At 48.8% G+C, this 15316-nt stretch overlaps 1 protein-coding gene across 3 annotated transcripts in view; it reads left to right on the forward strand.

Moving 5' to 3' along the window:
* The first annotated feature begins 5625 nt into the window (after positions 1-5625).
* The window catches only part of LOC144691407 (RCC1 and BTB domain-containing protein 2-like), a 60634-nt gene continuing 50943 nt past the window's right edge, over positions 5626-15316 (forward strand). The window contains exons 1-4 of one of the 3 annotated variants that reach the window (XM_078559468.1): positions 5626-5758; positions 11026-11192; positions 12066-12216; positions 13757-13923. In XM_078559468.1, coding sequence (XP_078415594.1) covers positions 11067-11192; positions 12066-12216; positions 13757-13923 — 444 coding nt within the window. In that variant the 5' untranslated portion in view covers positions 5626-5758; positions 11026-11066. Of the gene's footprint in view, positions 5759-6028; positions 6193-11025; positions 11193-12065; positions 12217-13756; positions 13924-15316 lie in introns of those variants that run through there. The other 2 variants (XM_078559467.1, XM_078559469.1) reach the window with 2 other exon arrangements.

A 15316-nucleotide genomic window follows, 5' to 3' on the forward strand; every position in this document is an offset into this window, starting at 1 on the left:
ACGTTAAATGTACAAGTAAATAGGTTGGGTTTTAAAATTTGCATTAGGTGATAGATAGGGATTTGACTTTTCAGCTATTAAATTTCAAAGGGTGGTTTAGTAGTGACAAGGGGCTTTTATAACTTACATAGGTTTCATAAATAAACAAGGGAAAGTTATTAAATTTCATTTGACCCAAAAGTGGAAGCAATAAGAAAACATGAAAGGGTTTTATATTTCAGAGAAGTTGAATTCAAAGAGGTGCTTGGGACAATTAAGTCTAAGATGAAAGGAAAAAAAAGATATTTAAGGAAAGATGTCTAGTTGAGTTGTGGTGACTGTGGGGGTGATGTCCTGAAACCAGCTCTGTGCTGAGAAACGCTGTGAATTTGAAGCAGCCATCCAGTTTCAAGCCAGGGAAGTCTTTGTTTTCAGAAAGCAGTCAGTTTCTGAACGTTCTTGGATTTCCACAGCAGAGTGGAAGAGATTGAGAAGTCGTGTGATCTCTTTACTAAAGTAGCAGCAGTTTTTGCCTTGTTTTATGACACAGCCGATGGTAAAGGCTGAGTTGTTCAAATCCCAGAGGGAAACTCGAAACAACCGTCATATTCCATTTTTGCAATTTGTAATTTTGAGATGGAGACTATGAATTCAGTAGGAATAAGACCACCGAGTCTCGTGGTTTTATATAAAACTAAATTAAACATTTATTAATTTAACAAATTATATACATGGTTACAAATTACTACAATAACAACTTTTTAACAAATCCCCAAATTAATCACCCCTAGGTAAATCTCCACAAAGGCAACAGTAACCCAAAGACTTTAAATAGACACCAGGAAAAGCACTTCTGACCTTATGAATTCCAAATGAGGTTCCTTTGCAAGTTGGTTGGAGGCGTACAGGCTGCTTAGGTCTTAAATGCCTCTACCTTGTACACACACAAACTCCTTTCTTTATATGGTCATTTATTTTTCCCATGCAACTGCAGAAGGTGCAACGCCTTTCCTTACTGTCCAAGGGCTCAAACACTCCTTTCAAGTGAAGCAGCATTTCACTTACACTTCCCTCAATTTAGCCTACTGCATTCGTTGCTCCCAATGCGGTTTCCTCTACATTGGAGAGACCAAACGCAGACTGGGTGACCGCTTTGCAGAACACTTTCGGTCTGTCCGCAAGCATTACCCAGACCTCCCTGTCGCTGGCCATTTCAACACTCCACCCTGCTCTCATGCCCACATGTCCGTCCTTGGCTTGCTGCACTGTTCCACTGAAGCTCAATGCAAACTGGAGAAACAGCACCTCATCTTCCGACTAGGCACTTTATAGCCTTCTGGACTGAATATTGAGTTCAACAATTTTAGATCATGAACTTTCTCCTCCATCCCCACCCCCTTTCCGATCCCCCCCCTTTTTTTCCCAATAATTTATAGATTTTTCTTTTCCCACCTATTTCCATTATTTTTAAATGTATTTCCATCCATTGTTTTATCTCTACCTTTTAGCCTTTTTCGATTCCTTCACCCCACCCCACCCCCACTAGGGCTATCTGTACCTTGTTGTCCTGCTTTCTACCCTTAATCAGCACATTCTTTAGATAATATCACCACCTTCAACACCTCTTTGTCCTTTTGTCTGTGACATCTTTTGGTTATCTCCACCTATCACTGGCCCTCTATCCAGCTCTACTTGTCCCACCCTCCCCTTAAACCAGTTTATATTTCACCTCTCTTCTATTTTTACTTAGTTCTGTTGAAGGGTCATTCGGACTTGAAACGTTAATTGTATCCCTCTCCGCAGATGCTGGCAGACCTGCTGAGTTTTTCCAGGTATTTTTGTTTTTTTTTTGGATTTCAAGCATCTGCAGTTTTTTGCTTTTATCCTTTCTTTATATACCTAGCTTTCCCTTTGAATGTAAATTTTCCATTGCATCACTAGGTCTTTTGAACCCCCTTTCATAGCACCAATTTTATTAGTAAGCTGAAAAAATGAACACATTTGTTAGGCTTCTTCTACCTAGGTGCAAGATTTTACTCACAGTCTTGAATGGTTTATTCAACAAATGCAAACAAACACTTTACCTTACTGTTCACCCAATTACTATCTCAAAGCTATACATCAAAGCACCCAAACTAGCTGGCTTTAATCCAACTAAGTCATACATTTCCCCTTCTCCACCCCACTCCACCCACCCACCCCCCTCCCCCTCCCCTGCTTCACACCCCCCTCCTCTCCCCACACCCCCTCCCTCCCCCCACCTCTCCTCTCCCCTTCCCCACACCACCTCTCCCCTTCCCCACACCCCCTCTCCCCTTCCCCACACCACCTCTCCCCTACCCCCCACCACCTCTCCCCTACCACCCACCACCTCTCCCCTACCCCTCCCCTTCCCCACACCCACCCCCCCACCTCTCCCCTTCCCCCCACCCCCCAACCTCTCCCCTTCCCCACACCCCCCCACCCCCTCTCCCCTTCCCCCCACCCCCCCCTCTCCCCTTCCCCACACTCCCCCCCACCTCTCCCCTTCCCCACACTCCCCCCACCTCTCCCCTTCCCCACAACCCCCCCACCACCTCTCACCTTCCCTACACCCCCCCCACCACCTCTCACCTTCCCCACACCGCCCCCCACCACCTCTCACCTTCCCCCCCACCCCAACCACCTCTCACACCTTCCCCCCCCACCTCTCCCCTTCCCCACACTCACCCCCCCCACCACCTCTCCCCTTCCCCACACTTCCCCCCCCACCTCTCCCCTTCCCCCACACCCCCCCCCACCCCACCTCTCCCCTTCCCCACACCCCCCCACCCCACCTCTCCCCTTCCCCCCACCCCACCTCTCCCCTTCCCCACACCCCCCCTCTCCCCTTCCCCACACCCCCCCCACCACCTCTCCCCTTTCCCACACCCCCCCACCACCTCTCCCCTTCCCCACACCCCCCCACCACCTCTCCCCTTCCCCACACCCCCCCCACCACCTCTCCCCTTCCCCACCCCCCCACTCACTCCCCCCTCCCCCCCCACTCACTCCCCCTCCCCTCCCCTTTCCCCCCCCCCACCCCTCACCTCCCCCTTCCCCCCCCCAACCTCCCTTCACCTCTCCCCTTCCCCACACTCCCCCCTTCCCCTTCCCCACACTCCCCCCCCCACCTCTCCCCTTCCCCACACCCCCCCCACCACCTCTCCCCTTCCCCACAACCTCTCCCCTTCCCCACAGCCCCCCCCCCCACCACCTCCTCTCCCCTTCCCCACAGCCCCCCCCCCCACCACCTCTCCCCTTCCCCACACTACCCTCCTTCCCCACACTCCCCCCCTTCCCCTTACTCCCCCCCCTTCCCCACACCCCCCCCACCCCACCTCTCCCCTTCCCCACACCCCCCCACCCCACCTCTCCCCTTCCCCACACCCCCCCTCTCCCCTTCCCCACACCCCCCCTCTCCCCTTCCCCACACCCCCCCCCACCACCTCTCCCCTTCCCCACACCCCCCCACCACCTCTCCCCTTCCCCACACCCCCCCCACCACCTCTCCCCTTCCCCACCCCCCCGCTCACTCCCCCTCCCCCCCACTCACTCCCCCTCCCCCACCCCCCCTCACCTCCCCCTTCCCCCCCCCACCCCTCACCTCCCCCACCCTCCCCTCACCTCTCCCCTTCCCCACACTCCCCCCCCCCACCTCTCCCCTTCCCCACAACCTCTCCCCTTCCCCACAGCCCCCCCCCACCACCTCCTCTCCCCTTCCCCACAGCCCCCCCCCCCACCTCTCCCCTTCCCCACACTACCCCCCTTCCCCACACTCCCCCCCCTTCCCCACATCCCCCCCCTTCCCCACACTCCCTCCCCTTCCCCACACCCCCCCCCACCACCTCTCCCCTTCCCCACACACCCCCCCCACCACCTCTCCCCTTCCCCACACCCCCCCCCCACCACCTCTCCCCTTCCCCACAACCCCCCCCCACCACCTCTCCCCTTCCCCACACACCCCCCCACCACTCCCCTTCCCCAACCCCCCCCCCACCCCACTCCCCTTCCCCACCCCACTCCCCTTCCCCACCCCCACTCCCCTTCCCCACAACCTCTCCCCTTCCCCACAACCTCTCCCCTTCCCCACAGCCCCCCCCCACCACCTCCTCTCCCCTTCCCCACAGCCCCCCCCACCTCTCCCCTTCCCCACAGCCCCCCCCCCACCTCTCCCCTTCCCCACACCACTCCCCTTCCCCACACCCCCCCCACCACCTCTCCCCTTCCCCACACACCCCCCCCACCACCCCCCACACACCCCCCCCACCACCTCTCCCCTTCCCCACACACCCCCCCCACCACCTCTCCCCTTCCCCACACCCCCCCCCACCACCTCTCCCCTTCCCCACACCCCCCCCCCACCACCTCTCCCCTTCCCCACCCCCCCCCCCACCACCTCTCCCCTTCCCCACACACCCCCCCCCACCACCTCTCCCCTTCCCCACACACCCCACCCCCACCACCTCTCCCCTTCCCCACACCCCCCCCCCACCACCTCTCCCCTTCCCCACACCCCCCCCCACCACCTCTCCCCTTCCCCACACCCCCCCCCACCACCTCTCCCCTCTCCCTTCCCCACACCCCCCCCCACCCCCCTTCCCCACCCCACTCCCCTTCCCCACCCCCCCACTCCCCTTCCCCACCCCCCATCACCTCTTCCCCACCCCCCCATCACCTCTTCCCCACCCCCCCCATCACCTCTTCCCCACCCCCCCATCACCTCTTCCCCACCCCCCCCCATCACCTCTTCCCCATCCCCCCCATCACCTCTTCCCCACCCCCCCCATCACCTCTTCCCCACCCCCCCCCACTCCCCTTCCCCACCCCCCCCCCAATCACCCCTTCCCCACCCCCCCCACTCCCCTTCCCCCCCCACTCCCCTTCCCCACCCCCCCCCAATCCCCTTCCCCACCCCCCCCAACTCCCCCCCACTCCCCTTCCCCCCCCACCACCCTTCCCCACTCCCCTTCCCCACCCCCCCCAATCCCCTTCCCCACCCCCCCCCAACTCCCCCCCCACTCCCCTTCCCCACCCCCCCCAACTCCCCCCCCACTCCCCTTCCCCACCCCCCCCCCCACCCCCACTCCCCTTCCCCACCCCCCCATCACCTCTCCCCTTCCCCCCCCCCCCACCCACTCCCCTTCCCCACCCCCCCCTCCCCACTCCCCTTCCCCACCCCCCCTCCCCACTCCCCTTCCCCACCCCCACCCCCCCATCACCTCTCCCCTTCCCACCCCCACCCCCCCATCACCTCTCCCCTTCCCCCCCCCCCACTCCTCTTCCCCACCCCCACCCCCCCATCACCTCTCCCCTTCCCCCCCCTCCCCACTCCCCTTCCCCACCCCCACCCCCCCATCACCTCTCCCCTTCCCCCCCCCCACCCACTCCCCTTCCCCACCCCCCCCTCCCCTTCCCCACCCCCCCCCCCACTCCCCACTCCCCTTCCCCACCCCCCCCTCCCCTTCCCCACCCCCCCCCCCCACTCCCCTTCCCCACCCCCCCCCCCACTCCCCTTCCCCACCCCCCCCTCCCCACTCCCCTTCCCCTTCCCCACCCCTCAAGGTAGGACGCCCCGGAGCTCATGGGTCAATGTGTATGAAAGGAAATGCAAATTTGGATTTACTACCGCATCACGGCTGACGGGTTTATAGACTTGTTTTCTGCCTTACAACCAGGACCTGGGATATTCACCGCTGGAACTGAAATGGCTTCTTTCGTCCCTTCATTCCCACTCTCTGTGGGACCTGGCACCCATGAGGTAAACAGGACCGTCCTTCCTGAGCCCTGCAGCCGCTGATTGCCAAAAAAAAACCCCGCGGCTCCTGCCCGTTGGGGATGGTGGTGGACGTGGCGGGTTTCCGAGTACAATGTCCCTTGATGTTGCTGCGGCCCTTTTAAGACCTGCTGCTAATCCCTACTAACCGTCCACCATTGTGAACGGCGCCGGTTGCTCGGCTCGAGGCAGCAGCCGTTGCTGCCCGCCACCGGCTCGCGGCAGTCGGCTGCTGGACGCTGATTGGTCCCAGCAGCCGCCTGCGCAATCGATTCGCGCGGCGCTCGGCCGGCAATGCCTCGGGTGGCAGGGCACGCAATCGAGTCGGTGACTAGGATCGGGCCTCAGATGGGCCTGAGTGCAACTCTTCTGCTTACTTTACCCGAATGTGAGTTTTGCAATTGCAGGATGTACTCTCGCTCTGGTCTAAAAAGTCTTTTGCTATGTGTATTTAATCAGGGTGCAGTTTATGCTTTCTTAAAGGAACTTTCTGGAGCATGAATTTTCTGTTAACAATGCACTCAGTAAAAGTGACTGTGATCACTGTTTGGATGAGAGTTTCCGCCTGTTATATTTTGCTTGCATTTTAAAAGATTAGTAAAGATAAACAGGTCATTTGTAGTCACCATGCAGCCCCAGCGTCCTCCAGAGTGTTTACTGTGTGTAGACTGCAGACTTTCTTAGCCCAGTACAAATTATCAAGTGCTAAGAAATTTATGTTTACCAAAGTGCTGTTCTAATGAATAGCAATATGTCCTTCAAAATCCCTTTAACTGGCAGACTTCATTTACCCTCCCCCGCCCTCAGCTCCAAGTTCCAAAAGAAACTTATCTCCCAAACCCTCAAAAATCTCTGGAGGACTGATGGTTTTGGCTGGTAATGAATAGAGCCATGATTGTGGCCAAATGATTGGATGCAAAGTTTTGGGATTTCCTTGTGTGTTTACAAGACCCAGTGGTTGGCAGGTCTGTGGTTTCATGCTTATTGAACAGCCATCGTAGAGGTGTCAGCTGTGGCTCAGTTCATAGCACCCTCGCCTTTGAACCAGAGGGTTGTGGGTTCATGTCCCACTCCCGGAAACCAAGAACTGTGATTGTACTCGGAAGAGTTGCAATCTGTGACTGTTGATAACTTGAAAGAGTTTGAACAGCCATCGTTGTCATCAGCTGTCATCAGCCTTAGAGGATGACGTCTACTCAGGGTCGCAGGTTTCTGCCATGGATCTTCTTGCGACTAGGCAGGCCAATTCTCAACCCACAGATCTTTGAGCACATGGGGCAGTATGTCCCAGGAGGTGATGAGATTTTCAGGATTTGCTTCTTTCAATTTATCCTTTCTTAAGATGTGGATGTCATTGGCAAGGCCAGTATTTGTTGCCTATCGCTAATTGCCCTCGAACTGCTTACTAGGCCATTTCAGAGGGCAGTTAAGAGCCAACCATTTTGCTGTGGGTCTGGAGTCACATGCAGGCCAGACCAGGTAAGGATGGCAGATTTCCATCCCTTAAGGACACTAATGAACCAGTTGGGTTTTTATGACAATCAATGATAGTTTCATGATCACGATTACTGAAACTAGCTTTCAATTCCAGATTTTATTAATTGCATTTTTAAATTATACCAACTGCTATGGTGGGATTTGAGACGCTGTCTCTAGAGCATTAGCCAGTTACTAATTTAATGACATTACCGCAACTCCATCATCTACCAATATTTTCTTTCCCCATTTGACCAGGGTAACTAACTCTGGGAGGGCAAATAATAAAGGGCTTCAACAGAGGAGTGGGAGGACTGCTGCCAGAGCACGCTGCTCAGACTCTTCATCCTCCATTCAGGCCCGACCGGGAGCACCCCTCCCACCCTTGGACCTGCAGGAGTCCCCTGAGCCTGTGCCATGTCTGACCCCCTGGCCCCGGGCCTCACAGTGCGGCTGTTGCCGCTGGACCCGACTTCAGACCACTCACTCCCTCCTGCCCCGTGTCGGGCCTGATGCCGGCCTGGCCCCACTCTCCTCCCCCCTATCCCCCTCCCCATAACCCCCAAGCCCCAACCACCCACATGCTGAAGCCGGACAACTCTGAGGAGAGTGCTAGCCAGTGCTGCTGCTGCTCCCTCGTGGCACTGCACATGTGCAGACGTTCTGAGCAGCCTTCTCAGTTGCTGCCTGGAAAATTCCGGGATAAATGGTGTCCTAGGAAATCCACCCTCGGGATGTGGCACGGGAAGCCAAATTCCAGTACAGTATCCGAAAAGCCGGGGCGGTTGGTCACCCTATTCCCACTCCGCCTCATCATAAAGACGTTGTGCATCATTGAAGCGTGGTGCAATTTATTGGCAAATTGTTGCCATTCTGAACGATTGGTAGCAAGTTCCTCCCAGTCATTAAAGTCAATGCCGTTGTACTTTAAGGAGAACTTTCAGTGTCTTGAAGTGTTTTCTTTGTCCACCTCTGGAACATTGGCCATTTGAAAGTTCAGAAAACAGGACCTGGCTGAGGAAATGCTTTTCGACTATCCGGACACAGTGTCCAGTCCATCAGAGTTGATTTTTCAGGAGTTTTGCCTGAATGCTCGTGCAGCTGGATTCAAGAAGGACACAAGGGTTTGTTTAACAGCCCTCCCATTGAATCTGGAGGATGCGGTGGAGGCACTGCTGATGAAATTTCTCTAGTTCTGTTATATGTTGTTGATACACAGTCCAAGCCTGTCTGCAGCACAGGAATGTGGTGATGACAACTGTTCTGTACACTAGGGCAGCCATACCTTTGCAAACTAGTCTATTGATCAGCTGAGGTTTGTGTTGCCTCAAGGAACCTTGAGGCAAAATCGTGGTACTTTGGTGAAATTGGATCTATAAGGTAGGTATAAATTTGCAGCACCCATAACAAACCTTTCATCCCAGCCATGGTTGCAGGTGCAGGCTGGTGTGTGAAGTTGACCTGAGAAGCTGTGGAATCTAATGTGGTGGAGCCTTCAGATGTTGTATGACAGGAATTTCCTCAGATCAAGAAAATGCTGCAAAGTGGCATGTAGATGTCATTACAGTATAGAGAGAGACTATCTGGCCCATTGAGCCCATGACAGCCCTCTTTTTAGAACAGTCCAGTCAATCGCATTCCTCATTCTATTCCCGTAGCCTTGCAAGTTTAATTCCCTCAAGTAGGCATCCTTTTTCCTTTTGTAATCATCGATTGTCTCTGCTTTCACCACCCTCGTAGGCAGCGAGTTCCAGGTTATTACCACTTGCTGTGTGTTTTAAAAAAAAGGTTCTTTACATTTCCATGCCCCCCCACTCCCCACTTCTGTATCTCTTGCCCAAAATCTTAAAATCTGTCTTCCCTACTCTTTGTACCATCAGCTAATGGGAACAGCTTTTCTTTTTCTACCTTATCTAAACCTGTCATACTGTTGCCCATATCTGTTATAACCTTATACACCCCTATCCAATCTCCCTTGTTCTGAGGGGAACAGCCGCAGCTTCTCCAATCTAACCTTGTAGCTAAAACCACATCCATGGAACCATTCTGGTAAATAATCTCTGCACCCTCTCAAGAACCCTAAAGTGTGGTGACCAGAACTGAACACATTACACTAGTTGTGGCCTAACTAGAGCTTTATCAAGGTTCAACATAACTTCACTGCTTTTGTTAGAGTCAAAAAACTTTTAATAAAAATCAGAAAAATCCTAAATATTTTATAGAAAGTAAGATGAGAGACTGAGAGAAGCTGTGAACGAAACTCAAAAATGAGATAAAATAGTGTTCTGAATCATAAATCTCCAGGATTCTTTTGCAACTAAGTTGGGTAGCTAGAGGAATGAAAGGTGGGAGAGGAGAAAAGGAATTAATTGAAAATGTGAGGATACAGAAAAGGGAGTAATCTTTATGTCCATTGTTGATGCTGCACAGTTGAATATTGTGTATATGAATCAAATAATTGTAAATGAAATGCAGTAAAAGTGTATCTTTATCATCAAGAAGACCAAATATTAATGTAGCTGTGAAAATTAATTTTGTTCAAAGTACAGTATCCCAGAGGAATTCTATTAGATGCATTGCACTATGGTTTGGCTCAGAGATACTAATTAATTTCTCAGGTGGGGGTTTGCAGATTTAAGCTGCATTCCATGACCCAAGTACATAATATGGGTGGATATTCCAGAGCAAATTTAAACTGCCCCTTCAAATGGATATATAAGATCCTATCATATTCTTTGAAGAAGTGCTGGGGAGTTCTTCCTTAGTCCTGGCCATATTTACCCTTAAACCAACATCACGAGAAACAGATTATCTGGTCATTTATCTCATCTTCTGTGAATCCCGCTATGTGCAAGTTGAATACTGTGTTTCCCTGTATTATGACAGTGATTATGCTTCAAAAGCACTTAATTAGCTGTGAAGGACTTTGGGGCATCCTGGGAACATGAAATGTAAGTTTTGTGTTACCTCAACTGGCTTGAATGCAGGCGTCATTCATTTGTGTGATCTTCACGTTGTTGTGCCCTCTTCAGGAACATCACAAGAACAACCATAAAGCAAGTTTGTGGACAGTGCTATTCAGGAGCTAAATGGAAGCAAAGGATAACCAACCATTATTTCTCTGCATTGCACCCATTATTTAGATGTTATTTGGGTGGAGAGCAGAGGAAAATTGGCCTTAGGACCTGTGGACTTTCAGTACATTTGTAAATGTGTTATATAAATAAATCAAGGTTTTTAGACGGGACGAAAACAAATTTAATAATTTGAAGAGGTTTCATGACCGTATAGAACTAATAAATTTAGGATAGTTGTCATTTTTTCTCATTGTTATTTGCTGGAAAATGAGCAATTTATACCTAAGTAGAACCTAAATGAAACTTGAGTTATGTGTTTTCTTTTTACCTTTACTTTTTTTTTGTTTTTTCCATTCTCTTCCAAATCTATGCACAATCTGAAGCAGGGAAGCTGAAATCAACCTAATTTCTCCCGGTGCTGCAAGGAATCTAACCACCGGAAGGAACTTGGAATCTCTTACATCCTGTATCCTCCTGTCAGGAAGGCACCACTAGTCTTTCACTGAAACTCTCCACCTAATAGAGGTGCATTCAGGAAATTAAACAGGGGCATTAGCCCTGCATCTAAGGGGTAGACATTTCCCCCCCCCCCCCCGCCACCCAACTCCAAATTTGCAGTTGTAGCATGATGAATCGAAAATAGAAGCACAGCTGAGATCAACACTGGGTATTTATTTCTGTTACTTTGGTTTTTTCCAGGTCTTGTTTGTCACTCTGTGCTGCACTGAAAGAGTCTTGTCATGGTGGATGTTGGGAAGTGGCCATTATTTGCCTTGCTTCCACCACAAGACCTCAATTCAATTCGTCTAGCCTGCGTCTTCGGCACATCTGGTAATGAGACTCTGTATGTCACAGAAAATGACGAGGTAATGTTCTTTCTTTAGGAACCTCAAGCCATGCTCCCTGATTCTCAGTTATTCAATGCAAAATTGAAACAGAGGTGTTTCTTTTGCAATAGAACAGAAGTTGTCATTTGTGAAATAGGAAATTTTTTCATATCGAACCTCAGAATTTTAAAGACAGTTGCAGTTTTTCATCTGTTTATGTGCTGCTATCTTGGTTTGCTGGTGGTGAGTTTGCGGTCACCCTGAACTAGTTCTGGTGAGAGATCATCAACCTGAAACATTAAACCTCATTTCTCTCTACACACATGCTGCCTGACCCTGCTGGGTGTTTCCGACTTTTTAAAAACTTTTATTTCAGACTTCGACACCTTTGCTTCCTGTTTTATGGATATCTGTTCTCCATTTTCCTTTAGCACAAGGTACTGTAAGTGATGCAATAGTGGGTGTAACATGTGATATAGAAACCTGGCCAGGTGACTGCTTGTGCTGATATTTGTTGTAAAACAGCTGAGATTGCATGGTGGCTACAGGTTCTGGCACTTTTTAAATTTGTTTTTGAAGTTTGCATGTTGTTCACAGTAGAACGGAATTAGCAATTCTGTTTCCAACAATATAAGCCAAGGGAGGGCAAATATTACATAAGGGACAAGATTGGGATGGCCTTATCTACAGAAAATGAAAGTAGCGTGCAATTTGTTGGAAAAAATTTTGTTCATGCATGGATGAAAATTTAAAATTAGATATGCTGGTGTGCCAGGTGCAAAATTGTGCAGGCTGTCATTCTTTAGATTGAGCATTTCATTTTTCAATCTGTATGAGGAGCAAATTAAATTGTCAAGCATTACAACACTAATACAAAATGAGATTTGACTTCAGTGCTTGTTTCTGAAACAGGTGTTTGCCTTTGGCACTAACTGCAGTGGCTGCTTAGGAACTGGGGATATTCAAAGCACAATTGAGCCCAGGAAAATAGACATCTTGTGCGGTAAGAAGATCATTCATCTAAGTTACGGGAGTGGACCCCATGTGGTGCTTACTACTTCAGGTAACGAATTATAATAAACAAAGTAACTTTGACTGATGCTGCTCAACTTCAGTATTTTAACAAGTGCACTCTGTAGTTGCTGCAGTTTATTTGAAGCTACCCCTGGAGTGCACATGCGTGTGTGTGCGCGCGTGTGCAGGGGGAGGAGGTGCGGTAGCTGCAGAATGCCTAGCATCTCAGCATTTTGATTGATTTCAGGAAAGTAGCTGTAGCTAATCCTAGACTTAATGACTGGGACTTAAAGTCATTGTAGTTTCAATAAATTCTTGTTAAATCTTCAGCCCTGTTCCTTCATCTAAATGAATAGTTAAACTTCTACTGTTATTGTTCTTCCTAGCAGTACTCCTTGGCAATTCCAGTAGCATGGAATATAGTCTCTAGGTGGATGGACTCTGTATCCTCCCCATTATAATTCTATAATTGCACATAGTGAATGGGCTCCTTAAATCTTGGCTTTTTGCCTACCAGGAAATGATTTATGTGTGTAATCCACATGAATTAACATATGTAATTTGAGCAGCATTGCACATAATCAAAGGACTTCTTAAACCTGAGCCTTTTGCCTACTAGGAAATGATTTATGTGCATTAATCAACAATTGATAAATATATAAGTTTAATCATGGATTTTGGAACAATAATATTTGCTTTGGTGTTAAGTAAAATCCAATGCTAAAGCAGCCAATGATGTGACCAGTGAATGTATCTCCAGTCATTACATTATATTTGTTTATTAATCTTGCATATTCCTCTTGTCTGTAATCTTCTGAACTTCTAAGTTGTAACTTATGCAATTCTGACATAAAATAAGATTTTAAGTTGACAGTACAGTACTTTATGCAACAAACCTGAAGTATATAGACAGCTGATATGATCAGTTTAAGAAATTAGTGCAGGTTTCACATGGCCAGACTGTTCTGTAAGAAAGCCTTAATTGGATTTGTGTTGTACGTACTACTTTTGTCTGTGGAAGCTTGTAGCATTTAGCTAATTTCCGCTATGGGCAGTTGGGTGCTGCAGTTAGCCACAAAGCCTCTTGGTTTGGGAAGGGAAAAAGTAGTTTTAGTCCAATACCATGATCCTTTGGTAATAGCGTGGTTACTTGGGTGCCAACTGGGATTGGGTCAGGCTTCAAAGCAGTGGCTACAGCAGTTAAAGAGCTTGCAAACTCTGCTTGCCAAGGCTGAAATGAACATTGCCCACTTCTCGTACCTGAGGGTGGCTAGTGCATGGAAACTGCACTTTTGTGAGTTAGTATCTTCAAAAGAATATAGGAAAGGAGATTTAAAGAAGAAAATAGAAATTGCTGCATCAAAAAAGGAGTAATACTATTTGGGAGCAACAGCTGTAATTTGTGCAAATTTAAATTTAAAAAAAATGATAATGTTAATAGTCCTTATTGTATTGTTTGGAGTATTGAATGAAACTACAAGGACAATTGCTTTCTTCAGCCTTCACCCAAGAACAAATTGCACAAATTATTAAACATTTCTGTGGTGTCAGATCTTTTTAAAAAAAAGCTTATTGTTGTTGGTTTGCAGATGGAGAAGTTTATGCCTGGGGGAATAATGGTTACAGTCAGCTTGGCAATGGGACAGCTACTCAAGGATTATCTCCTTGTCAGGTTTCCACCAATCTGCTCCACAAGAAAGTAATCGAGGTGGCCTGTGGATCTCATCATTCCATGATACTGACATCTGATGGGGAAGTGAGTAAAGTCTTTGTTTGGAGATGGGAGATGTTTATTAATAAACAAATACTTCTATGTACCGTAAGACTTCAAAGACCCACTTTAAGAATATATAAGAAAGGTTGGAATGAGATGAGGCCAGTAAGGCGATTCCTTTGGATGGATCGTTGAAAATTGTACCATTATAGACTCTTCTGAACATTAACCTGCTGCAGGGTGTACATCCAAATACTAATCAAAAGTTGGAAAGAATTAGGTTTGGGTGTCTGTATAAATCAGCAAGGCTAGAGTAACTGGTGTTCAGTTTTCAATTTCAGCTGTCCTGGGTCCCCTATTGACCTTGGCTTGTTTAGCTATGTCACCTCTTCCTTCTGTGATTAGTTGACATGAATGGTTTGTCTAGTACTTCTTGTCTCTTCCTTCTCCTACTCCGGCTGCCAGATACTCTATTTGAGTTGTGCAAAAAGTGCACACTCAGGTGTTGTTTAATTGAGGCAAAAACTTTCTAAAAGCTTTCTGTAAGACATTTATTTACTGGGAGACTATTGGTTTTGTAGGGCTTACACTTCATCAATACAGTAGCACTTCAATTAAGTTTCATACAAATATAGAACTCTTGCACAGATTGAAAGTTGGTGATACTGGCAGATGTATTTTTGTGTGTAGGAAGACGCAAAGCTACTTGAATATATGTTACATTTTGTCTCCTGTTGTTTCTGATAGGGTTTTAACTGCATTACCCCATCTATTAAAATGCAGAATCACTGTTGCTGCAGTGTGGTTTGTGGTCTCATAACTTTGATTCTTCCAATTTACACTCGGACAGATTCAGGGACTAAAGACTAATCTGTAGGGTTTGCATGTACTACTGTAAAAGTTGCAGTTGTGAACTTTCCGTTCCAGGTATGGAACTTCCATGTGTGGGCCAGCAATGTTAAAAGTGCTTCACTGGCTTATATGGGTGCACTGAGATGACAGCCTGTTGTGATCAGAGTAAAATGGTGGCTATAGCCGTCATTTTCACCTGCCATCAGAGCACTTCAGGGCTGATTCCCTCATTGAGCAGTGCCAGAATGGAACAGCACTTGCTGGGAGTGGGAAATCACAGACCCACCACCCCTAATTTTCTGTCCATAAATTTGACAGGAAATCAGCAGCTGGCATTCCCTGTGAATGCTGTCAAATGTTGGGACCACCCAAACAAGGCATTGAATATTTTAACTCCAAAGGCAGGACTGTAATCTTACGATTCTCTCAGAAAATTAGTGAGCAGATGGAGTTTAGGTCTCTTGCTGACAGAGGGCATTGATTTCCACTGGCATATGGTCCATTTCCATTGTTGCTAACAAGCTTAGCAATGTTCAATTCGCACTTTATCACAACTGCAAATATTAACTTATTTCTAACAAAA

Source organism: Cetorhinus maximus, chromosome 16 (genome assembly GCF_964194155.1).
Source record: "Cetorhinus maximus chromosome 16, sCetMax3.hap1.1, whole genome shotgun sequence".
NCBI classification, from domain to species: Eukaryota; Metazoa; Chordata; class Chondrichthyes; order Lamniformes; family Cetorhinidae; genus Cetorhinus; species Cetorhinus maximus.